The 25,926-nt window shown below is 36.6% G+C and overlaps 1 protein-coding gene across 9 annotated transcripts in view; it reads right to left on the reverse strand.

Annotated features, from left to right (window-relative positions):
- The window catches only part of IPO11 (importin 11), a 221,033-nt gene that overhangs the window by 109,070 nt on the left and 86,037 nt on the right, over positions 1-25,926 (reverse strand). For all 9 annotated transcript variants that reach the window (XR_013532297.1, XM_078365462.1, XM_002744924.5 and 6 more), the window contains 4 exons: positions 16,434-16,467; positions 16,241-16,281; positions 14,137-14,253; positions 8,400-8,513 (listed from right to left, as the gene is read on the reverse strand). Coding sequence is in view for 8 of the 9 variants with exons in the window: in XM_078365462.1 (XP_078221588.1) it covers positions 8,400-8,513; positions 14,137-14,253; positions 16,241-16,281; positions 16,434-16,467 (306 nt within the window). In the remaining variant the exon portion in view is untranslated. The remainder of the gene's footprint in view (positions 1-8,399; positions 8,514-14,136; positions 14,254-16,240; positions 16,282-16,433; positions 16,468-25,926) is intronic.

Consider the following 25,926-nt stretch of genomic DNA (forward strand, 5'->3'; position numbering starts at 1 on the left):
TTTCCTAAAGCCAACTAAAAGGATACAGGAGGAATTTTTTTTTTAAGAACTAAAACGAGAAATACAAAGACAGCATAAGAAGAGATAAAGTAATTCACTTTGGAAGCTAGAAAGAAAGATAAATGCTAAATGATTTAGCCAACTAAGAAAGCTAAGCTAAAATCCAGCAGGGGGACAGGTAAAGACAAACTACCTGACTTATACTACAGAAAAAAGACTGAGAAACTAAAAGTAATTCACTTTGGAAGCTGGAAAGAAAGACAAATGCTAAATGATTTAGCCAACTAAGAAACCTAAGCTAAAATCCAGCAGGGGGACAGGTAAAGACAAACTACCTGACTTACACTACAGAAAAAAGACTGAGAAACTAATGGCACCAGGTATTTTGAGGTGTGTGTGTGTGTGTGTGTGTGTGTGTGTGTACGTGTACGAGCATGTGCGTGCATGCATGCATGCATGCATGCATTTGGGGGACAGAGATTTGAGGACAGTGAAAAGGAAGTAATAACAAGAGGACTTCTACAAAACGTTTAGAAAGCAGTTTGATGCCAAGATCTCATCTAGATACATAAGCAGACAAATAACCGGCCTTCTTCCGAACCAGCATAAAGCCAGCTATTTATCTTCTGCTAAGACAAAACAGATGGTTTCAAGACAGGGAGATACCAGGTAATCAAGAACAGGGATATGACATAAAACAGGAAGATTACATCAGCATCTAACAGCCAAGAGACTGAGGGATCTTTCACTGAGGAAAGACCTTAAAAAATTAACATGAAAACATTCTCCTACAAAACCCAGCCAGATCATCCTAAAAGAAAAACACACAATCATGGCTGGGCAATGTGGCTCATAGTTGTAATCCCAGCACTTTGGGAGGTCAAGACAGGCAGATCACCTGAGGTCAGGAGTTCAAGACAAGCCTGGCCAACATGGTGAAACTGTCTCCACTAAAAATACAAAAATTTTCCGGGCATAGTGGCACACACCTGTAGACCCAGCTACAAGGGAGGCTGAAGCAGGAGGATCACTTGAACTCTGGAGGCAGAGGTTGCAGTGAGCTGAGATTGTGCCACTGCACTCCATCCTGGACAAAAGAGTGAGACCCTGTCTCAATAAAAAGAATAAAAAAACACACAATCGGAGAACGATCCAAGATGGCCGATCGCTAACATCCCGGGATTGCAGCTCTCAGGGAAGGCGCGGAGAACTAGAGGACGCCACACTTTCAGACAAAGTCTGGTCGCTCACGGAGCAGAAGATCCCCCAGTGGTGGAAACACACGAGTCGCCAGCGCGACTCTCGTGGTCGGTGCAGCGATTCCGCCGGCACCTCGACGCGGCAGCTCTCGGCACAGAGTAAACGGGACGGGTTCCCCTTCTGACCGAGGTTTGGAGCCCCGGGAAGGCAGTGTCGCCTACTACGGACACAAGAAGGAAGCCCGACAGGAGAATCCTGGGCAGAAAAGCACCATCAGTTTTAACGCCGCTGCTCTGGCCCTGGGAACTAACAACCTGGACGTCCACTCAAGAGACCTAATCTGAAAGTTGGTAACATCAAAGACGACAGGAGGATAAATTTACAATGACGGGAAGAAACCAGCGTAAAAAAGCTGAGAATACTCAAAGTCAGAACGCTTCTCCCTCTAAAGATGATCACAGTTCCACATCAACAATGGAACAAGGCTTGATGGAGAACGAGCGCATCCTGATGACAGAATCACTCTTCAAGGAATGGATAATAACAAACTTCGGTGAGTTAAAAGAACATGTTGTAGCCCAACGTAAAGAAACTAGGAACTTTGAAAAAAGGTTTGATGAAATCCTACTGAGAATAGACAAATTAGAGAGGAGTATGAGTGAATTAATGGAACTGAAGAATACAATACAGGAACTCCGAGAAGTATGCACAGGTTTAAACACTCGAATTGTTCAAGCAGAAGAAGAGATATCAGAGGTCAAAGTCCAACTTAATGAAATAAAACGTGAAGAAAAGATTAGAGAAAAAAGGATAAAAAGGAATGAGCAAAGTCTCCAAGAAATGTGGGACTATGTGAAAAGACCAAATTTACGTTTGATAGGCGTACCTGAATGCGACAGAGAGAATGAATCCAAGCTGGAAAATACCCTTCAGGATATTATTCAGGAAAATTTTCCTAAACTAGCAAAGCAGGTCAACATTCAACCCCAGGTAATACAGAGAACACCACAAAGATATTCCTCAGGAAGAGCAACCCCAAGGCACATAATCGTTAGATTCACCAGGGCTGAAACGAAGGAGAGGATACTAAGGGCAGCCAGAGAGAAAGGTCAGATTACCCACAAAGGCAAGCCTATCAGACTTACAGCAGATCTCTCGGCAGAAACTCTACAAGCCAGAAGAGAGTGGGGGCCAATATTCAACATCCTCAAAGAACAGAACCTTCAGCCCAGAATTTCATATCCAGCCAAACTAAGCTTCACAACTGATGGAAAAATAAAATCTTTTATGAATAAGCAAGAACTCAGAGATTTTATTACCACCAGGCCTGCTTTACAAGAGCTTCTGAAAGAAGCATTACACACAGAAAGAAACAACCAGTATTAGCCTTTCTAAAAATACACCAAAAAGTAAAGAGCAACAACATAAAGAAGAATTTACACCAACAAATGGATAAAACAGCCAGTCAACATCAAATGGCAGTAACCCTAAATTGACTGAATTCCCAATCAAAAGACACAGCCAAAACCCAATGGCATGTTACATCCAGACCTGTTTCACATGCAAGGATACACAAAGACTCAAAACAAAGGGATGGAGAAAGATCTACCAACCAAATGGAGAGCAAAAATAAATAATAAATAAATAAAAAGCAGAAGTTGCAATTCTCGTATCGGATAAAATAGATTTTAAAGCAACAAAGATATAGTGGTAAAAGGATCAATGCAACAACAAGAGCTAACGATCCTAACACCCAGATAGGAGACTTAGATTCAATGAGACAGAAAATTAATAAGGATATCAAGGACTCGAACTCAGATCCAGAACAAGTAAACTTAATAAATATTTATAGAGCTCTCCACTTCAAATACACAAAATATACATTCTTGTCAATACCACACCACACCTACCCATTAGTTTAAATGAAACATTGATTGGCCATTATTAATGCCCAATTTTTTTCAAAATAAAGCAATATTTCCATTTACTTTCCCTCTTTCTCTTCCTCTTTCTTCCTCTCCTTTACTTATTTTTTTTTCTTTCCTTCTCTCAAAAAAAAAGAAATCAACTTGTAAACCTCTAGATCCAGGTCGGCAATGTCTCTTTCATTGCTTGATTTCCTTTCTTCCCTTCCCTCCCTCCCTCCCTTCCTCCCCGCTTCCTCCCTTCCTTCCTTCCTTCATCCCTTCCTTCCTCCCTACCGTCCTTATTCCTTTCCTGTCTGCCTTCCTCCCCCACCAAATTAAAAAAAAAAAAAAAAAAAAAAAAAAAAACACACAATCAGCAAGCCTCCCCACCATACCACATACGCAATCCTTCCACTCTGTTTTTTTAGTGCCCACTGCTAAATTTACATAGACAAAATGCTGATCTTGAGGTTGGGTGGTGCTTCAGAATTCATTACACTCTTCTTCCTTTTTTGTGTATGATTCAAATTTTTTATAATAGAGAGTAAATAAGTAAATAAGAGAAGGCAACCAAGGATCAACAGATATGATTAAAATGTTTGTTATAAAAAAAGAGAACAACAAAAAAACTAAATAGAAAACAGTACCTTGAAAGAAACAGAGACCAAGCAGAGATGAAAGCTTGGAAAAATGTATCATTATTATATTTGGTAATTAAAACACTGCATCCAGAAAACAAAAATGAAATGTTGTACAAAACAATTATTCAGCAAAACACAAAAGATTTCATAGGCATGAAAACATGTCTACATAAAAGAAAAACTCAATAAAAAGGCTAAGAGATAAAACTGAGAAAATTCCCTAGAAAGTAGAACATACGGACAAAGAGAAGAAAAAGCAGGAAAGAAACTAAGAAAATCAGATGACTGGTTCAAAATATCTATCCTGTAAGTAGCAAAAAGTTCAGAAAGTAAGAAAAGAAAAATATGAAGAGGAGGAAATAAAATAAAATGGAGTCATCTAGAATTCAGGAACATGAGTTTCCAGCTTGAAATGTCCACCAAGTGTCCAAAACAGTGAGATGAAAAGACACTCACATCATGAAACTTAAAACAGGAACACACAGATGATTATACAAGTTGCCAGAAAAGGGAAAGAGGGATGATACATTCAAGATTCAAGAATTAGGATGGCTCCAGGGTCCCCAGAGCAACTTTGGAAGCCTGTAAGACAAAGAAAAAAAGTCTCAAAAATTCTGAGGGAGAAACGTAGACTTTTATACCAGCCAAACTACTAATCAATGTGAAAGTAGAATGAAGACATTTCACACATGCAAAATCTCAAAAAAATGTACTTCCCATATATTTTTATAAAACGCCAGTGCCATTCATGGCCTCCACCAGAAAAAAAAGTAAAACAAGAAAGACATGTCTCTGGTAGTCTAGTGGTTTAAAAAAAAAAAAAGACATGACATGATGCACAGAAAACAGACATCCCACAGAAGGGATAGGCACTGAAAGAAAATCCAGTTGTAACAGCTATGCAAAAGCTTAAGTAAAACCAGTCCAAACTAGAGCACATAAGAATCTGTGGTATCTCTTCAAGATGATGAAAGTAACAAAACAATACTGAGGGACTGTGTAGATAACAAGTGAAAAGCATAGGTTTAATTGCATAGAAAACTAAGTGTACTAAGCAGAAATCTAAGATGACCACCTAAGGTTCTTGGCCACCAGTGTATGCACACCATGCCTCATTCCCCAGTTATTCAAATACAAATCTAGGTACTACTGCGAAGAAATAAGTTACAGATGTAATTAAAATCTGAAATCAGCTGACCTTAGATAGAAAGATTATCCAGGTGTGCCTGACCTACTCACATGAACCCTTTAAAAGAGAGCATTCTCTACCTAGTGGCATAAGGGAAAGCCACAGATTGAAACCCTTAGGGGATCTGAAAGTCGAGAACCACACCATTGCTGACTTTGAACATGGAAAGGGCTATGCGTCAATGAATGTGGCTAGACTTGGGAATGAGAGGGGACCCCAGATGACAGCCAACAAGTAAACTGGGACCTTAATCCTAAAAATCAAGGAACTAAATTCTGCCAACAAGCTGAATGAGTACGGAAACATATTCTTCTGCAAATCCTCTAGTGAAGAATTTATTCTGGCAGTCACCTCAATTTCAGTCCATTAAACTCTGAATTCAGACACGGCATGCCCAGTTTCTAACTTACAGAACTATGAGTTAATAAATAGATATTGTTTTAAAACACCAAGTTTATGGTACTTCCTCAGTATACTAAGCAAACAAAATTATTAATACAAGAGTGAAAGCTGGGAACACCATGTATAAGAGAAAATTAATCATGACATAATGATATATGCCTTGAGTAGTCTTTATACAATCAAGTATATTGGGAGGATGGAGGAATAGAAAGGACACAAGGGTACAAAAGAATTGCATTTTCATCTTCTATGCAGAGAAGTGAAGAAATAATGCCTACAATGCTTATATCAAAAATAAATAATATGTTAGAGTGAGAAAGACTGAGAACCTATGATCTGGCTGTAAGAGTTGAAAGTAGATTCTTCCACCAAAAAGGAAATGAGAAAGAGGAGCAGGGTTCTAATACTTTCATTCAAAAAATCTTTAAGAACTAACTCCTTTATCAACATTAAAATTGATCAATATATAAACCTTAAAAAAAATAAAATGTACTGCATTCTCTAATGCTTAGGGAGCTTTACACATTTCGGTTCATATGTCTAAAACACTTTTCCACTCTCATTCCTAAAACACCATCTCAATAACACTTGTTGTTTAACACTATTTAACACCATCACAATTTGAGTAACATCTCTGTCAGGAGGCCTTCCCTAATGTGCCCCACCTCACCCTCCACGTGATACAGCAAACAGAACATGTACCCCCAATAGCAGTATGGTCTTAATTGCTAACAGAGCAATTAACACAATTATTTAGTATTTCCCTACTCACCTACACAAAGAGCTTCTTCTATTCATTTCTGTATCCCAGTGCCTATTACCATGTATTACACATTGCAGGTTCTCAATAAATGTTTAGTGTATGAATGAATACCTACTTCCACTAAGGTCAACTATACAGACTAGAAAGTTTATTTTCACCCAGTGACCACCCTCTACAAAGACTACCAGAATCTGGGTTTCCAGGTTTAAAAAAAAAACATACAGAACTTTCACAATTATCTGTCTGTTATGTGTCAAAAGCCAAAAGATAGAAGCATTTTGTAAGAAATTTACCAGTAAACTTATTTTTTTATTTTTGAGATAGGGTCTCACTCTGTCACCCAGGCTAAAGTGCAGTGGCGCCATCTGAGCTCACTGCAACCTCTGCCTACCAGGTTCAAGCGATTCTCCCACTTTGCCCTCTTGAGTAACTAGGACTACAAGTGTGCACCACCATAGCCAGCTAATTTTCATATTTTTAGTAGAGACGGGGTTTCACCATGTTGGCCAAGCTAGTCTCAAACTCCTGACCTCAAGTGATCACCCACTTCGGCCTCCCAAATGCTGAGATTACAGGCATGAGCCATGGTAAACCAGTAAACTTTAGTATAACCTTCCCAAATGGATGAAAATATATTTTAAGCTACAGTCTCAACTTTGGTATTAAACGTTACATGCTTTCTCCAAGTAGGGTAGATTACTACTTGGTTGAACCTTGTACTCTTGGCCTGTAAAAATATACAGGGTACTTCAATGTCATGATTAAAGAAAAAAGGTAAAACATTTGACAAGAGTTGCTCTGACTTCTTGACACTACTGCCTGAGGAGATATAAAAGTTGGTGTTTTGTCACATATCCCACACAAAAGTCCCAAGTTGAGCTTAAAAATACATTTTGGCAAAGATACTATCAATGGAGCTGTGGAGTTATTGTTTAATGGTATAGCTTCAGTTTTACAAGATAAAAAGAGTTAATGGAGATAGATAGTAGTTATAGCTGAACAACATTATGAATGTATTTAATACCACTAAACTGTACACTTAAAATTGTAAATTTTATGTTACGTGTATTTTACCACATTGAAAAAAAAAGGGAAAAGTACATTAAAAATATTTTGCATTACTATTTAGCTGATACTGCCTTAGACAGAAATCTGTAACTAAAACTCATGCATAAATATTTATAGAGGGGCTGGGCGCAATGTCTCACAAATATAATCCTAGCACTTTGGGAGGCCAAGGTGGCTGGATTACTTGAGGTCAGGAGTCTGAGACCAGCCTGGCTAACATGGTGAAACCCCATCTCTACTAACAATACATAAATTAGCCCAGTGTGGTAGCCTGCACACATAATTCCAGCTACTTGGGAGGCTGAGACAGGAGAATTGCTCAAACCCAGGAGATGGAGGTTGCAGTGAGCTGAGATCATGCCACTGAGCTCCAGCCTGGGCAACAGAGCGAGACACAGTCTCAAAAAAAAAAAAAAAAGAAAAGAAAAGATTTATGGAAAGAATTAGGTCATGTTCAAAAAGTATCAAAGCTTCTAAGAAAAGTTTCTGGTGTTTTTCTAAACAATTTAAGAAAGCTTTAGAGTAGTAATTCTGAATTGAAGGATACTTCTAAATTCTCCCCCAGTGGAAAATTTCTCAAATTTATGGGTGAGGTCAGTAAAATCATTTGAGCATCCCCACACATATATTCTAACTCATGGCCTTGAGCTCTTCCCTCTTCATGCTTTTACCAGACTACAATTCACTTTAATAACAGTTCAAATGAGAACTACAGTCCAGTTCAAAGTTTCAGGTTCCTCTCTACCTTCTACACATCCCAACACCTCAAAGTCAAAATGTTTGAAATCCAATTTGCTCGTCTCCCCTCAAAAGCAACTCACGTGGTTTCCTACCTTCCCAAGTTATAATTGAGAAATTTTTTATTTTAAATCAAGGAAAAAGAGTGAAAACATAAAGTATGTTCAAGCAGAAAGGAACTGCATGCATAGTACCGTGGACTGCACGAACCATGAGTCTATCATCACCGGAGACAACTACATCTAATAGAAGACATCTACTTTAAAAGTGAATAATATTTTTCACATCCTCAAAAAAAATGTCCAAAATAAGCATGCAAAAGTTGTTTTTAAATCTGTTTAGATCATACATGGAAAAAAAGGTAAAAGTAAAATGTGATGTATTCCAGTACCATTAACATAAATCACATAAAAACAATTTTTAAATGTTTAAAAGAATTTTTAAAAACCCACTAAACTAAAAAAAAAAAACCCTGTGGAGAAGTGACTTACCTGCACAAGATGAATAAGTGTTGTCAAAATAGCACATCTCAACATATTGTGTTCTTCACTCTGCTTCCAAAGGAGGGGCAAATATTGTACCAAGCATCCCACATATGGTCGTATCTATCACAATATAAGTAGGGGAAGCAACAAAATTGTATTAGTAAAAAAGGCACTTTACTTTGAAAACACTGTTAAGTCCCAGGCAGCAAATATTTAATATTTACTAAATACAATGTATTATGCTCAATTCCTTATGAAATAAACTAGATATTACATAAAGACCCAGGGCTCTATAGCAAATATTTTTAAATAATTTTAAACAAGCATCAAGTGTACTGAATGAAATAAAATTTATGAATATAAAAAAAATTCTTTAGATAACAGAAAACGCTGTAATATCCTGCTTCTTCTTTAATAAAACAGCTTACCTAATTGGAAATTATACTATTGTTTTTTTTTAAAAAGTCAGCATTTATTCATTTATTCTACAAACATCTTCCAAGTTTCAGGCCCTGAGCACAAGGCACTGGGAAAAAAAGGATACAAAGAGAGCTTTACAAACTCTTACAATGAAAAAGGATAAGTGCAATGATGAAGGTGTATACAAGGTACAGTGGAAACACAGAGGAAGAAACCATTTCAAAGGATAAAACTGCTAAACTCACTACAGATTAAGTTAATCAGATTTTAGATTTTACTCTGAAGCACAGCTGAGTCTGACAGTAGTTTCCTGAAAAACAAAATGGATCTACAATGATGCTGGACAGCATTTCAACTCCAGTATTTGAAATTGCTATAATCTTAGTATCACAGTATTTCAAATTGCTTTAAGAGTATCCTTGGGGATGAAATAGAAAGACTAGAGCTTCACAGCTTCACTACTATCTATTTGAATATCACGGATTAAAATTTAAAATGTTCCCAGAAAGGGAGATTTTCTTTATTCTGCTAGCAAAATACTCTAAAAGGGTAGCCAAACAACTATAAAATTTGTTCCCCTCTCCTGGTGATGGAAGTAGTGGTGGGAAATGCAGAAAAGTAAGAAGTAAATATTTGCCCAAACATCTCAGTAAGATATAAGTGAATAAATATTAAGACACAAACTATCTTATTTTCACACATTTATCAAGTAATACCTTATTTTCAAAATTTGACTATTATTTCTAGACCATGTGCTCAATATCACTAAGTGATCTATCTCAAAGATCACTCCAATTAGCTCATAAAAGCAGGCCAATTAATACATAAAAACATTTCAAAGTATCTAACTCATTCATAAACAACTAAAAATAAGCATATGACAACACAATCTACTGATAAGGAAAATAAGGTAGTTTTGGTTTTAAATAGAGAGGATACTTTCCTAGAAATTATAGAAAAGAAATATATACCATAAATTACAAATGGGGTAATAAAAACCAAAGTACCCAGTTACATTTAAAATTGATAAAATATTTCTATTCTAATCTAGGCTGTCATTAGAATATACAATATTCTAAATTAAAATTAATGCTACAAAAACAGTACTCCAAAATCAATCACAGTGGCTTGGCACAGTGGCTCGCACCTGTAATCCCAGCACTTTGGGAGGCCAAGGTGGGTGGATCGCTTGAGATCAGCAGTTCAAGACCAGCCTGGCCAAAGTGGGGAAACCCCACCTCTACTCAAAATACAAAAATTACCTGGGTGTGGTGGCAGGCACCTGTAATCCCAGATACTCGGGAGGCTGAGGCAAAAGAATTGCTTCAATCTAGGAGGTTGCAGTGAGCTAAGACAGCCTCACTGCATTCTAGCTTGTGTGACAAAGCGAGACTACATCTCAAAAAACAAACAAAAATATAAATCATAGAATGCTGTGAAAGATACAAAAGAAAAAAAAAAGAAAAACACTAGGCATTAAAAATAACATAGCAGGGGCATCAGAGTCAAACATATTCCAGTGGGGTGGGAGGATAACTAATGGGGGGAACTAAGGAAATCTGAATACTGACTTGATATTAGTTAACAGTATTACATCAGTGTTAAGTTTCCTGAGTCTAATCGCAGTTATAATAATGTAGGAAATGGAACATACATCTCTTAAGAAGGAGACATCTAATATTCTGGAGAGTGCCATGATGTCTGCAACTAAAACTGAAATGGTTTTACAACAACAATCTGTACATGTGGATAGAAAAAAGAAAGCAAATGTAAAATATTAGTAAGTGATGAAACTAAGTGAAGGATATATGAGTGGTGAGCTATTCTTATAACTTTTTTGTAGGTTTGAGAATTTTCAATGAAAAGAGGTGAAAGAAAAAATACTATCCATATAAACTTATGAATAGGATTATAATACAAGGTTTTTAAGGGAAGGCTAATTTCAATTATTTGCAAAACATTTAAAAAATCACATAGAACTAATAAGAAAGTTTCTGCAGTCAATAGGAAACGCAAATCAAAACCAAAATGCAAATCAAAAATAGTCAAGGTGGCTATCATTAAAAAAAAAAAAAAAAAGACAATGCAAGTGTTGGCAACTGTATGGAGAAACTGATACCCTTGTACGACTGTTGGTAGGGATGTAAAATGTTATACCTGCTATAGAAAGTAGCATGGAGATTCCCAAAAAACTGAAAACTAGAACCACCATATCTTCCAGCAATCCTATTAAATTATTGGCACTACCATGTTTATTCATAATAGCCAACATGTGGAAGCAGCCGAAATATCCATCAACAACAGATGAGTGGATAAAGAACATGTGGTATTGCCTACATAAGGGCATACATATACTATGTGGCCTTAAAAACAGAAGGAAATTCTGCAATATGGGACATTGTGAATATACCTTGCTAACAATATGCTAAATCAAACAAACTACCCACAGAAAGACAAACACTGCCAATTCTACTTATATGAAGTTATCTAAAATAGTGGAATTCATAGAATCAAAGAGTGGAATGATGGTTGCCAGGGACTAAGGGGAAGGGGAAATGAGTTACTAATCAACAGGCACAAAGTTTCAGGTAAACAAGATGAATAAGCTTTAGAGTTCTGCTATAGAATGTTGAACCAAAAGTCAACAATAATGTATTCTACACTTACAGTTTTGTTAAGGGGACAGATCTCATGTTAAGTGTTCTTACCAAAGAATTTGGGGTGTTGGGGAAGCACTTTATGGCCTTATGAGTTAATTCATACATAGGGAAAGCTCCACTATCATTCACCTCTGACAACATGAAAATCAAATATGTGACAATCTAACAAATGTTTTAAAGAGGGCTCTATCACTGGGATTAAAAAAATTACTCTAAGTCTCCAAAGACACATCATCTTTTAGACACTATTTTCAATAGAGTATTTTATATTTCACAGAGGCCCTTTAATTTTGTTCTTTCACTTAGGAAATGCACAAGCCCAAAGACTGCCTGATATCACATCTGATGATTACATATTTATTTTGACTACATATTTATAAGCTTTCTGTACTAGAAAAGTTAACTGTAAGTTTTCAACTACTTTCTCAAAAAGCAAAAACAATATTCAAATAATTGTACATATGGTACAAAGATGGTGACTTTACTGAAACTTCAAAATTAAACTGTATGTGTCAGAAAGCACTATTGTAAGATGGCACAAAATGTTCGCTGCCTAATATCAAAAGGATAATTCAGGCCATGTGTGGTGGCTCTCGTCTGTAATCCCAGCACTTTGGAAGGCCAAGGCAGGTGGATCCCTTAAACCCGAGCTCGAGACCAGCCTGGCTGACACGGCGAAACCCTGTCTCTACTAAAAGTACAAAAAAAGAAGAAAATCAGCCAGGCATGGTGGCACATGCCTATAATCCAAGCTACTCAGGAGGCTGAGGCACAGGAATCACTTGAACCCAGGGGATTGGGGCAGAGGGTGCAGTCAGCTGACATGCAGCACTGCACTCCAGCTTGGGTGACAGAACAAGACTCTGTCTCAAAAAAGATAAAATTTGTTAACATTTTTTAAAAAGTTTGTTGCCTCATGGACAAACATCAAATTTGGCATATGAAAGAGAGTTGAGGTACATATGCAACAATGATAACAATGACAGGGTTGATCAAAGGTTAACATGGAAAAAAGTTAAAGAATCAGACAACTGAAAGTATTTTTTAACCATTTCCTATTTAGCGTAAGTTTTGAAAAGCAAAAACTTTACTGAATAACTATATCTAATTGTTACTTTCTGATGATACAGCAAATGAGCTGCTTAGGCTATTTGTGTTTCTAAAGATGAGTGTAGACAGAAACACAAAAGTATTTTTAAATTTACCAAGCCAAAATAATAACACACTTTTGGAGAAAAAGGTTTAATTCGAAATTTGGGGAGGCAAAGGTAAGAAAATCCATTTCTATTTAAAAAAGTTTTACTTAAGAAATTTCCATCAGCCATATATATCTAAATAAAATTAAAGAAAATGGCCAAATCTTGTTTTAATAATCAACTTTTTAAACAATTTATTGCAGTTTTTAGTACTCTGAAGCATACTGGACATGTATAATAATTTCATGCTCATGAAATCCTAAGTCAGGTGAGTTCAGAATTATCATTACTATTTTATATATGAGGACACAAGGTTAAAGACTGCCCAAACTAAATAGTGGAGGCAAGGACTTAAAATGAGTTCTTAAAACAGCTGCAATGAACTCTGTGTGACCAAACTCTCTCAATGTTGGTGAAAAACAGCATCAAATGAAATAATGTGATTAATGTATTAAGAACACCAAGTACTAAGAATCATGCAAGATATTACTACTTTTAGACAACAGTATGCAGATCTGTTTCAAATGATTAACAGTGACTCAACCCTACCACAGGAGTGGCATTATGCTGAGTTTACGTATGAGCAGTGCTATTAAATTATGTGAACTTTGAAAAGTTCCTTCAAGTTTCAAATTGTTAGAGAAAATAAATTCTAACATCTACCTCAAGTTTTTTGTGAGAACTACATAAGAAATATACACAAAGCATTCAACACATATGTCAGTATGTTGTCATTACAGAATAATTAATAGCTATTCTCATCAATTTCTTTAGAATTAATAAATCTGCTCAAGGTGTCACAATTCATTAATAGCAGATCCAAGAGTAAACTCTAAGTCTGTGAAATCCAAATCAATTATCTTTCCTAATACAAAGCAAATCACAGATTTGCTCCAGTGCCTTCCAAACAAGGATATGCAATGGTGAACTAGAATATAGAAAGCCACAAGGATAATTACAGTGTGGTTTACTGGATTAACAATTTTTCACAAAGATTCAGAGTGACTGGAGAAGCTGAATAATTGAACTGTTAAGAGCTTTACACATCATTTTTACATTAAGCCAAAAGTAAATATAATGCAGACTAGATGGCAAAACATACTTAATGGTTAAGGTAAAAATAGCAGACTTTCCAGAAGTCTTGCTGATGGGCACTTCTGGCTATGCTCTCAAATACACTGAATTTTACATTAGCTGAATCTTCTAAAATATCAAAAATTCTGCTTTATGAATACCTCTATATTGTTGATCCAATTTTTTAATATGTTAATTTTCTTAGTCATTTTTTAAAACTTGAATATAAATGTCAATTTTGAGTAATACATAACTGAAACGACAATCGATAAGTTAGAAGCTTTTCAATTAATGTTTTAACTCTTAAACAATGTAGTCAAGGATACTAAGGAACTTTACATATACTCTACTCACCTGTCAGACATTTATTTTCATATTTTACAATATAATTACCTGCACATTGACTCTTTCAATGACACAAGAAAGGACATGCAAAACGTGCATCTTTGTGTCACATTCTGTAACTTGCTGCAGTAGCTGAAAAAGTAGTGTGAACATGGTTTCCAAATACTGCAGGTGAAAATAAATAAAATGAAATAAAAAAGGTTTAGAATAGAAATCAATAGACCTCTACATGCATACAAACAGAAGAAATAAATCATAAGGTTAAAGCAGTAAAAGTCAAATAAGCAAAAAGCCAAAAGCTTGGCATTACCTAAACAACTTGAAATTATTCAAGCTTCTAAAATGTAAAAAAGTGTTTTCTGGCTCACACCTGTAATCCCAACACTTTGGGAGGCTGAGGCAGGTGGATCACAAGGTCAAGAAATCAAGACCATCCTGGCCAGCATGGTGAAACCCCGTCTCTACCAAAAATGCCAAAAAATTAGCTGGATGCGGTGTAGTCCCAGCTACTTGGGAGGCTGAGGCAGGAGAATCGCTTGAACCCAGGAGGCAGAGATTGCAGTGAGCCTCCATCAAACCACTGTACTCCAACCTGATGACAGAGCAAGACTCTGTCTCAAAAAAAAAAAACTATTTTCTTTCTTCATTGCTGCTAAATGTGTCCATTTCAGAATATAACTCATCCACAAACTGAATAATGTTTAGTGGAATATTGTCTAAGATGTGTATGTTTAAATTTATACTGTTAACTATTAGCAGTGCCTTGTCACTGTTCTTCCACATATGCCCATTGTCAATCACAAAATATTTTGTTTTGCAAGACCTACTCAGTACAGCAAAAAGACATTAATTATTGCACTTACATGCCAGCTAGCTGATGTGGCCCTTAACATATACTGCATGAAAACATACATTTTTATAGATATAACCTGTTATTCTAAAAATGGCAGAATAGTTCTTACTAGGAAATCAAAACCAAATATCCTATGTCTGGCTGTGAACTCTTATATTATGAAAATTATGTAAGAAACTAACAAATCAGACGGGTGTGGTGGCTCATGCCTGTAATCCCAGCACTTTGGGAGGCCGAGGCGGGTGGATCACGAGGTCAAGAGATCGAGACCATCTGGTCAACATGGTGAAACCCGTCTCTACTAAAAATACAAAAAATTAGCTGGGCATGGTGGTGCCCGCCTGTAGTCCCAGCTACTCAGGAGGCTGAGGCAGGAGAATTGCCTGAACCCAGGAGGTGGAGGTTGCGGTGAGCCGAGATCGCACCATTGTACTCCAGCCTGGGTAACAAGAGCGAAATTCCATCTCAAAAAAAAATAAAGAAAGAAAGAAACTAACAAATCACATACACTTACATAAAGCAAGCATTTGTTCTTTCAGATATATGGCTCATTTTAATACAAATTTCTACAACACATTCCTTTCATCCAAAAATTGTCTAGTGACTTCGTATTAAAGCAAGATAACTGCTCTACAAGCTCCCCTATCTATCCCCCTCACCAAAAGAAGTACAGATAGACATTTATCTGTACAAAAAAATCTTTATTTATCTGTACAAAAGAAGTACAGAGAGACATTTTATCACGTAACTTTCTTCTCCCCTAATCCTCTTTAGAATAAATACTAACACCCCAATGTTACTGACATGTTTAACAAGTACTTACTGAGTACCAATTATGGGAAAACACCATGCTCAGTGCTGAGGGTTGAGTAAAGAGTAAAAAGATGAGTAGAACTTGGTATTCAGCTCATCAAGTAATTTACAATCAAGTATGTAGGATAGGATACAGATATACATACTCAACACAGAGAAATAACCTAAAAAGTAAAAGTTACAGACACACAAAAAAAGGAAGATACTAGATGTTTTTGAATGTCGAAAAAAGGTTTGGCAACCAACTTCAACATAGATGACAAAATTGCTAAACAAAAATAAGCAGAATATGAGTGAACTGTTACCAATAAAAGTTACCAAAACAGTTTACAAATAAAAGTTATGTCCTCCAATATAATCCAATACAGCATACTTTTAAATGTAACTTTAATAAGTAACACATAATTTCATCTATAAAATAATACAATATCAAAGATATAGGCAGAAATTGTTTTAAAAAGAAAACCTCGAAGCATATATTCTTACCGGTAGAAACTGATCTGTTCTAAATTCAAAATCATCAACAGGTAAAGAGCAGTTAAGGAATATTAAGAATATATAATTTTTATCAAAATAAACATACATATAAACAATATACATAAATTAATTTCACAAAACAATAACTTGAAAGTATGAAAGTTCTTTTCAATAAAGTATTTTTAAATTTTCAGAAGGATATTTAACTTCAAAGTTGTAGCTGTTTCAATACGGACCTAAAAGAAAGTATATCGTGAGTTTTTAATCATTTTTAAATGACTAAACATCATTAATATCAAACAAAAAAATTTATTTCAAATCACATTTTTTTACCCTTATTATTAGAGTCACAGACCATATAAATTTTCAGAAATAAAAGAACATTCCCTTTCTCCAAAGCAAGGAATAAAAAGAAAAGATAAAGTAGCATTTATTCCTATTCTTCTCACTTTCCCATAATTGACTTAACAAGCCTTTTATCCAGTGAGTCCTTCCAGGAAGGAAAATAATTTGCCATAAAAGATGTGGAGAGTAAGGGATTGAGGGAAAAGGAAGCAGGAAACTAGAGCGGGGTTGAGCAAACTGGAGAATGTATAAGTGAAAGGTGTAAAAGGAGACAAGAAGGAAGGAGACCGGAAGAACACAAGCAAATTTCCATTTGTAACCTCAATTACAGCAAACCTCTGAAATATCCCCACAATATTCTGAGATTTTCTAAACCCCACAGTTCAGAAATACAGAAAGGTTTATATATGCTCCTGACCTCCCAAATCATATTTTCTATGTTTATCAGCATGTTACCTTGACAAATCATATTCCAACATAATCTCTTTACCCTTCAAGTGTTATCTTGTACTTAATCAACTAATGGCCTAAAATATTTGCAGTTTCCACATAAAGTAACATGAGTTCAAGACATGACTAAATTCTGTATTTCACTCTGTGGGATAATATCTCTAAAACTTTTATTTCCCAGCTGAGAATCATTACATTCTTAGATGTTACACTTTCCTTACCTATTAATAGCAACTTTATTTCTTTCCAGTCATTTTTCAGAAAGTAAGCATTTAAAACCTTTTACAGGAGGTTCTAAGGTCTTGAGATGTGACTAGGCAACTTCACCAAATGTTAAATACTCTATTGCCCAATCCACAGATTTCAAGAGCCTACAGTGGAGATGTTTTCTCACCTGCTTTTTTCCTTTTATTCACTCTCTCTAAAGGGCAAGGTGAACATTTCCATATTTTTAACTGATTTAACAAATTTGCTGATTTTCTAATACATGCAAAGCATTGTGCCACATGTTCTACCACGAAATGACCTCATGAAAAGACAGTATGGTCAGGTATTCCATCAAAAACTATTCAGTGAGGAACTATCATCAGGCACTGTGTTAGGTGCTACCGAAAAAGCTAAGTTAGGTGTGCCCATAAAGAACTTACAATATGGGGAAGAGGGGAACAGACACTAAACAATTACTAATGAAAATGACTAACTTGAAAATGTTAAGCACAGGACAGTCCCTTGAGGACATGGACTACGTGTAATCATCTTTAAATTCCCAGCATTTAGTACTGAGTGAATATATAAGTACAATATTTATTCACAGACACCAAGACAGGAAAGCCCCTCAAAACAGAAACAAGAAATCAAGGCCAGGCACAATGGTTCACGCCTATAATCCCAACATTTTGGGAGGCCGAGGCGGGTGGATCACTTGAGGCCAGGAGTAAGAGACCAGCCTGGCCAACATGGTGAAACCCCATCTCTACTAAAAAAAAAAATTACAAAAATTAGCTGGGCATGGTGGCATGCACTTATAATCTCAGCTACTCAGAAGGCTGAGGCACAAGGATGGCTTGAACCTGGGAGGCAAAGGTTGTAGCCACAGCACTCCAGCCTGAAAAACAGAGCAAGACTCCAACTCAAAAAAAAAAAAGAAAAGAAAAGAAATCAAACTGTCAGCACACTAACCCATAATTCTCTCAATTTTCTTCCACAAAAGGACCATTTATCCTAGAGATGCACTCAACCCCCAGCCTTAACATTTTTGCAAGTATATGAAAGACATCTGAATAAAACAATGTGTTTTCCTTCCTAACAAAGGGAAGTCAGTGTAGTATCATGTGCAGAGAAAAAGGTAAAATGAATTAAGATGACCTGCGTGCATTCCAGTTTGACTGCAAGAACAGAAAGCCAGATTATAAGGAAAAACAACAACAACAAAAACACAGACTTTTAAAAGAAAGTTAAAGAGCCTTTTAAATGAAGACAAATAAAAATATGAAAAAAAAATTGCCTCTTCCCGAGCTTTAAAAGAAATGAGGTACTTACCACAAAGAAACAAATGAATTTGGCAGCAACTCAACCAATGGGGGACAAAATCAAAACCTGAATTCATAAAATGAAGACTTGGGGAGTATGCTAGAAGACTGGTAGAATAGTCTAACTCAATTCTACTGTGAGTCTACCCTACCCCCAGCTGAAACCTCGAAAATCCATGAAAAGATAACAGGCAATTCCAAATTGCCATAAATGCCTTCAAGACATAAGAAACATTGGAAAGATCCTCCAAAGCATGAGAGAAACAGAGAAATGAATGAGAAGAAACCACAAGTCAACAGCACTTCCAAATACTGCTACAAAGGTAAGCACAGCCAGAAACTTCTGTGCAGATGTCACAGTGACTGCACCTCATTAGGACACTTAAGTGGGCTTGGACTAATACCTGACTACTTCTACATCCTGCCCTTTGTAATGAAGGGTACAGACTAAAACAGTCAGCATGGTGTTGGGGCCAGAAAGAAATGGAAGTGTCTCAGGGACTTAAGACCACCAGGAAAATGTAAAAGGCGGACACAAAAGAATAATACGCTAAGGAGAAATATAATAATGATTTCATAATTCAATTATTTAAAAAGCCATCCTCATTCTTGGGTTCTTTCCTATCCCTACTCCTAATTCTTTCAATAAGCATTTTCTAAGACTTGATTTCATGCCAGGCATAAGAAATACTAATATAAATGATATTATCCTATACTATCCTATATATTAGTACCACTTAATTATACAATCTGATATCATCCTTCTGAAATGTATATATCAATAAGTTTCCTAAAAGGAAAAAAGCACCTTTGATTTATTCGTCTCCTCCTGAATCAAGGACCAAAGAGAAAAGAAAAATAAATATTTCACCTCCTTTCAAGAAAAAAAATTCTCAAGGTCATTTTCATATATAACTGATAGACATATCAATTATAAACCCAAAACTGACTGTAGGAAAGTTACTAAGGTTTCCTTTCTTCTTGGTTTTAGATAGCTCCAATATTTTGATGTCTCAAATTCAGATTATTTTATATTTCCTGTGATTTTATATTTGGTGAATATCATTGAATTCAGAATTCATGCTGGAATCTTTCAAAACACAGACTAGCTGAGAGGTTAAGATCTATACCAGTGTTTTTGAGATACAAACGATAGGTAAATAGAAAAAGAAAATAGAGTGTACAAAAGAAAAATTGACAAAACTGAAATACCCATAAAATGCACAAGAGTGGAAAAACAGGAATTTCAAAGTATCTTGTAATACCTCTGTCCAGATCCCAGCTGTACTTACCACACTAAACACTGGCTTTGCTAGTCTCCTCCATGCCACTGAAAGTACCTCATTAAACTCCCCTTGGTAACTTTCCATTTTTGAAAATTCACTACAGTTAGGCATCACGTAATTATGTATTAGTCAGTAACATACTGCATTTACAAAAGTGGTCTCATAAGATTATAACTGAGTTGAACATTCCCACACATAGTAATGTGATGGCTGTCACAACACATCACATTACTGATGCATTTGCAGTAATGCTGGTGTAAACAAATCTACAGCACAGACAGTAGTATAAAAGTATAGCACAGACATGGCCTGGGGTAGTTGCTCACGCCTATAACTTCAATACTTTTGGAGGCCATGGGGGGAAAACTGCTTGAGGCTAAAAGTTTGAGAGCAGCCCAGCCCAGGCAACATAAAGAGATCCACTCTACAAAAAAAAAAATATATCAAAATATCAGGCAGACATGAAGTCATGCACCTGTAGTCCTAGCTACTTGGGAGGCTGAGGTGGGGAGGATCACTTCAGCCCAGGAATTCAAGGCTGCAGTAAGCTATGATCACACCACTGTACTCCACCCTGGGTGACAGAGCGAGACCCTGTCTAGTTACAAAACAAAACCATAGCACATACAATTATGTTCAGTAGAATTTAATACTTGATAATGAAATTAAGCAACTATGTTACTGGCTTACGTATATGCTATACTATACCTTTTTATTGTTATTTTAGAATATATTGCTCTAACATTTTTTTTTCTTTTAAAGTTAACTGTAAAACTGCCTCAGGCAGGTCCTTAAGGAGATATGACAGAAGAAGGCATTTTTTTGTTGTTTGTTTGAGACAGAGTCTCACTCTGTCACCCAGGTTGGAACTGCAATGGCATGACCTCTTAGGCTCAAGCAATCCTCCCACCTCAGTCTCCCAAGTAGCTGGGACTACAGGCACATGCCAACATGTCTGGCTAATTTTTGTAAAGACAGGGTTTTGCCACATTGCCCAAGCTGGTCTTGAATTCCTGGGCTCAAGCGATTCACCCACCTTGGCCTTCCAAAGTGCTTGGTTTATAGGTGTGAGCTACTGCAACCAGCCCAGAAGAAGGCATTGTTATCACAGGAGATGACAGCTCCATGTGTATTAATGCCCTGGAAGACCTTCTAGTGGGACAAGATGTAGAGGTGGAAGACAATGTTATTGATGATCTTAACCTTGCGCAAGTCTAGGCTGATGTGTTTGTGTCTCTCACTTAGATTTTATGAAAAGTTATTAAAAGTGGAAAAAACTTATTCAAAAGTTTACAGAATAAGGATGTAACAAAAGAAAATGTTTTTGCAGATGTACAATGTATGCGTATTTTAAGGTAAGTGCTATTACATAGGAATCAAGAACTTTAAAAAACTTTTAAAGACCCCAACCCAGCAAGGCAGGCCAATATTCAAGTCCAGGAAATACAGAGAACACCACAAAGATGTTCCTCAAGAAAAGCAACCCCAAGGCATATAATCGTCAGATTCACTAGGGCTGAAATGAAGGACAAAATGCTAAGGGCAGCTAGAGAGAAAGGTCGGGTTACCCACAAAGGGAAGCCCATCAGACTCACAGAGGATCTCTCACAAGAAATCCTATAATCCAGAGAGAGAGGGAGCTAATATTCAACATCCTTAAAGAAAAGAACTTTCAACCCAGAATTTCATATCCAGCCAAACTAAGCCTTATAAGCGAAGAAGAAATAAAATCCTTCACGAACAAGCAATTACTCAGAGGTTTCATCACCACCAGGCCTGCTTTACAAAAGCTCCTGAAAGAAGCACTAAACACAGAAAGAAACAACCATTATCAGCCACTCCAAAAACATACCAAATGGTAAAAAGCATCGACACAATGAAGAAACTGCATCAACTAATGGGCAAAGCAGCCAGCTAGCATCAAAATGGCAGCATCAAATCCACACTTAACAATATTAACCCTAAATGTAAATGGGTTAAATGCCCCAATCAAAAGACATAGACTGCAAATTGGATAAAAAGCCAAAACCCATTGGTGTACTGTATCCAGGAAACACATCTCACATGCAAGGATACACAAAGGCTCAAAATAAAGGGATGAATAAGATTTACCAAACAAATGGAAAGGAAAAAAAAGCAGGAGTTTCAATCCTAGTATCTGATAAAATAAACTTCAAATCAACAAAGATCAAAAGAGATAAAGAAGGATATTACATAATGGTAAAAGGATCAATGCAACAAGAAGAGCTAATGATCCTAACTATATATACACCCAATACAGGAGCACCCAGACATATAAAGCAAGTTCTTAATGACTTACAAAGAGACATAGACTCCCACACAATAATAGTGGGAGACTTTAACACCCCACTGTCAATATTAGACAAATCAATGAGACAGAAAACAAGGATATCCAGGACTTGAATTCAGACCTGGGCCAAGCAAACCTAATAGACATTCATAGAACTCTCCACCCCAAATCCACAGAATATACATTCTTCTCAGCACCACATCACACCTACTCTAAAATTGAACACATAATTGAAAGTAAATCACTCCTCAACAAATGCAAAAGAATGGAAATCATAACAAACAGTCTCTCAGACCACAGTGCAATCAAGTTAGAACTCAGAATTCAGAAACTAACTCAGAACCGCACAGCTTCTTGGAAACTGAGCAACTGGCTCTTGAATGTTGACTGGATAAACAATGAAATGAAGGCAGAAATAAAGAAGTTCTTTGAAACCAACGAGAACGGAGACATAACACACCAGAATCTCTGGGACACATTTAAAGCAGTCTCTAGAAGAAAATATATAGTAATAAATGCCCACATGAGAAGGAAGGAAAGATCTATAATCAATACTCTATCATCAAAATTGAAAGACCTAGAGGAGCAAGATCAAAAAAACTCAAAAGCAAGCAGAAGACAAGAAATAACTAAGATCAGAGCACAACTGAAGGAGATACAGACAGGAAAAGCCCTTCAAAAAATCAATAAATCCAAGAGCTGGTTTTCCAAAAGATCAATAAAACAGACAGACCACTAGCCAGATTAATAAAAAAGAAAAGTGAGAAGAATCAAATAGAGGCAATAAAAACGATAAAGGGGATATCACCACAGATTCCACAGAAATACAAACCATCATCAGAGATTATTACAAACAACTCTATGCACATAAACTATTAAACCTGGAAGAAATGGATAAATTCCTGGACACTTGAATCCTCGAAGCCTAAACCAGAAAGAAGTGGAAACCCTGAATAGACTAATAACAAGGGCTGAAAGTGAGGCAGCAATCAACAGCCTACCAACCAAAATAGCCCAGGTCCAGACGGGTTCACAGCTGAATTCTACCGGACATACAAAGAGAAGCAGGTACCATTCCTTCTGAAACTATTCCAAACAATCCAAAAAGAGGGAATCCTTTCCAAATCCTTTTTTGAGATCAACATCATCCTGATACCAAAACCCGGCAGAGACTCAACAAAAAAGAAAACTTCAGGCCAATATCCATGATGAACATAGATGCAAAAATCTTCAATAAAATACTGACAAACTGATTGCAATAGCACATCAAAAAGTTTATCCACCATGATTAAGTAGCCTTCATCCCGGGGATGCAAGGCTGGTTCAACATATGCAAGCCCATAAACGTAATTCACCATAAACAGAAACAAAGACAAAAACCACAATTATCTCAATAGATGCAGAGAAGGCCTTTGACAAAATTCAACAGCCCTTTATGCTAAAAACCCTCAATAAACTCGGTATTGATGGAATGTATCTGAAAATAATAAAAGCTATTTAGGACAAACCAACAGCCAATATCATACTGAATGGGCAAAATCTGAAAGCATTCCCTTTGAAATCTGGCACTAGACAAGGATGCCCTCTCTCACCACTCCTATTCAATATAGTATTGGAAGTTCTAGCCAGAGCAATCAGGCAAGAAAAAGAAATAAAGGGCATTCAATAAGGAAAGGAGAAAGTCTAATTGTCTCTATTTGCAGATGACATGATTGCATATTTAAAGGCCCCATTGCCTCATCCCAAAATCTCCTGAAACTCATAAGCAACTTCAGCAAAGTCTCAGGATACAAAATCAATGTGCAAAAATCACAAGCATTCCTATATACCAATAACAGACTTAAAGAGAGCCAAATCAAGAACAAACTGCCATGTACAATTGCTCCAAAAAGAATAAAAAACCTAGAAATACAACTAACAAAGAATGTAACGGTCCTCTTCAAGGAGAACTACAAACCACTGCTCAGCAAAATAGGAGAGGACACAAACAGATGGAGAAACATTCCATGTTCATGGTTAGGAAGACTCAATATCGTGAAAATGGCCATACTGCCCAAAGTAATTTACAGATTCAATGCTATCCCCATTAAGCTACCAATGACCTTCTTCACAGAACTGGAAAAAACCACCTTAAACTTCATATGGAACCAAAAGAGAGCCCGCATAGCCAAGTGAATTCTAAGTAAAAAGAACACAGCAGGAGGCATCACACTACTGGACTTCGAACTAGACTACAAGGCTACAGTAATCAAGACAGCATGGTACTGGTACCAAAACAGAAATATAGACCAATGGAACAGAACAGAGGCATCGGAGGCAACATAACATATCTACAACCATACAATCTTTGATAAACTTGACAAAAACAAGCAATGGGGAAAGGATTTCCTGTTTAATTAACGGTGTTGGGAAAACTGGCTAGCCATGTGCAGAAAGCAGAAACCAGACCCCTTCCTGACACCTTACACTAAAATTAACTCCAGATGGATTAAAGACTTAAATACAAAACCTAACACCATAAAAACCCTAGAAGAAAATCTAGGTAAAACCATTCAGGACATAGGCGTAGGCAAGGACTTCATGAACAAAACACCAAAAGCATTGGCAACAAAAGCCAAAATAGACAAATGGGACCTAATGAAATTCCACAGCTTCTGCACAGCAAAAGAAACCGTCATTAGAGTGAATCAGCAACCAACAGAATGGGAAAAAATTTTTGCAATCTAACTATCTGACAAATGGCTGATATCCAGAATCTACAAAGAACTAAAACAGATTTACAAGGGAAAAACAAACGAGCCCATTCATAAGTGGGCAAAGGATATGAACAGACACTTTACAAAAGAAGACATACATGAGGCCAATAAACATATGAAAAAATGCTCATCATCACTGGTCATTAGAGAAATGCAAATCAAAACTACATTGAGATACCATATCACACCAGTTAGAATGGTGATCATGAAAAAATCTGGAGACAGCAGATGCTGGAGAAGATGTGGAGAAATAGAAACACTTTTATATTGTTGGTGGGAGTGTAAATTAGTTCAACCATTGTGGAAGACAGTGTGGCGATTCCTCAAGGACCTAGAAACAGAAATTCCATTTGACCCAGCAATCCCATTACTGGGTATATATCCAAAGGATTACAAATCGTTCCATTATAAGGATACAAGCACACAGATGTTCACTGCGGCACTATTTTCAACAGCAAAGACTTGGAACCAACCCAAATGCCCATCAATGATAGACAAGACAGGGAAAATGTGGCACATATACACCACAGAATACTACGCGGCCATAAAAAACGATGAGTTCGTGTCCTTTGTAGGGACATAGATGAACCTTGAAACAATCATTCTCAGCAAACTGACACAAGAACAGAAAATCAAATATTGCATGTTCTCACTTATACACAGGTGTTGAACAATGAAAACACATGGACACAGGGAGGGGAATATCACATACTGGGGTGTGTGGGGGGAAAAAGGGGAGGGACAGTGAGGGCAGGGAGTTGGGGAGGAATAACATGGGGAGAAATGCCAGATATAGATGATGGGGAGGAAGGCAGCAAACCATAGGTTGCCATGTGTGTACCTATGCAACAATCTTACATGTTCTTCACATGTACCCCAAAACCTAAAATGCAATAAAAAAAATAAAAAATTTTTAAAATAAAATAATAAAATAAATTTTAAGAAATTTAAAGTAAAAAAGTTACAGTAAACTGTGGTTAATTTATTATTAAGAAAGAATATTTTCCAATATACTTAG

The sequence above is a fragment of the Callithrix jacchus genome, chromosome 2, assembly GCF_049354715.1.
Source record: "Callithrix jacchus isolate 240 chromosome 2, calJac240_pri, whole genome shotgun sequence".
Lineage (NCBI taxonomy): Eukaryota > Metazoa > Chordata > Mammalia > Primates > Cebidae > Callithrix > Callithrix jacchus.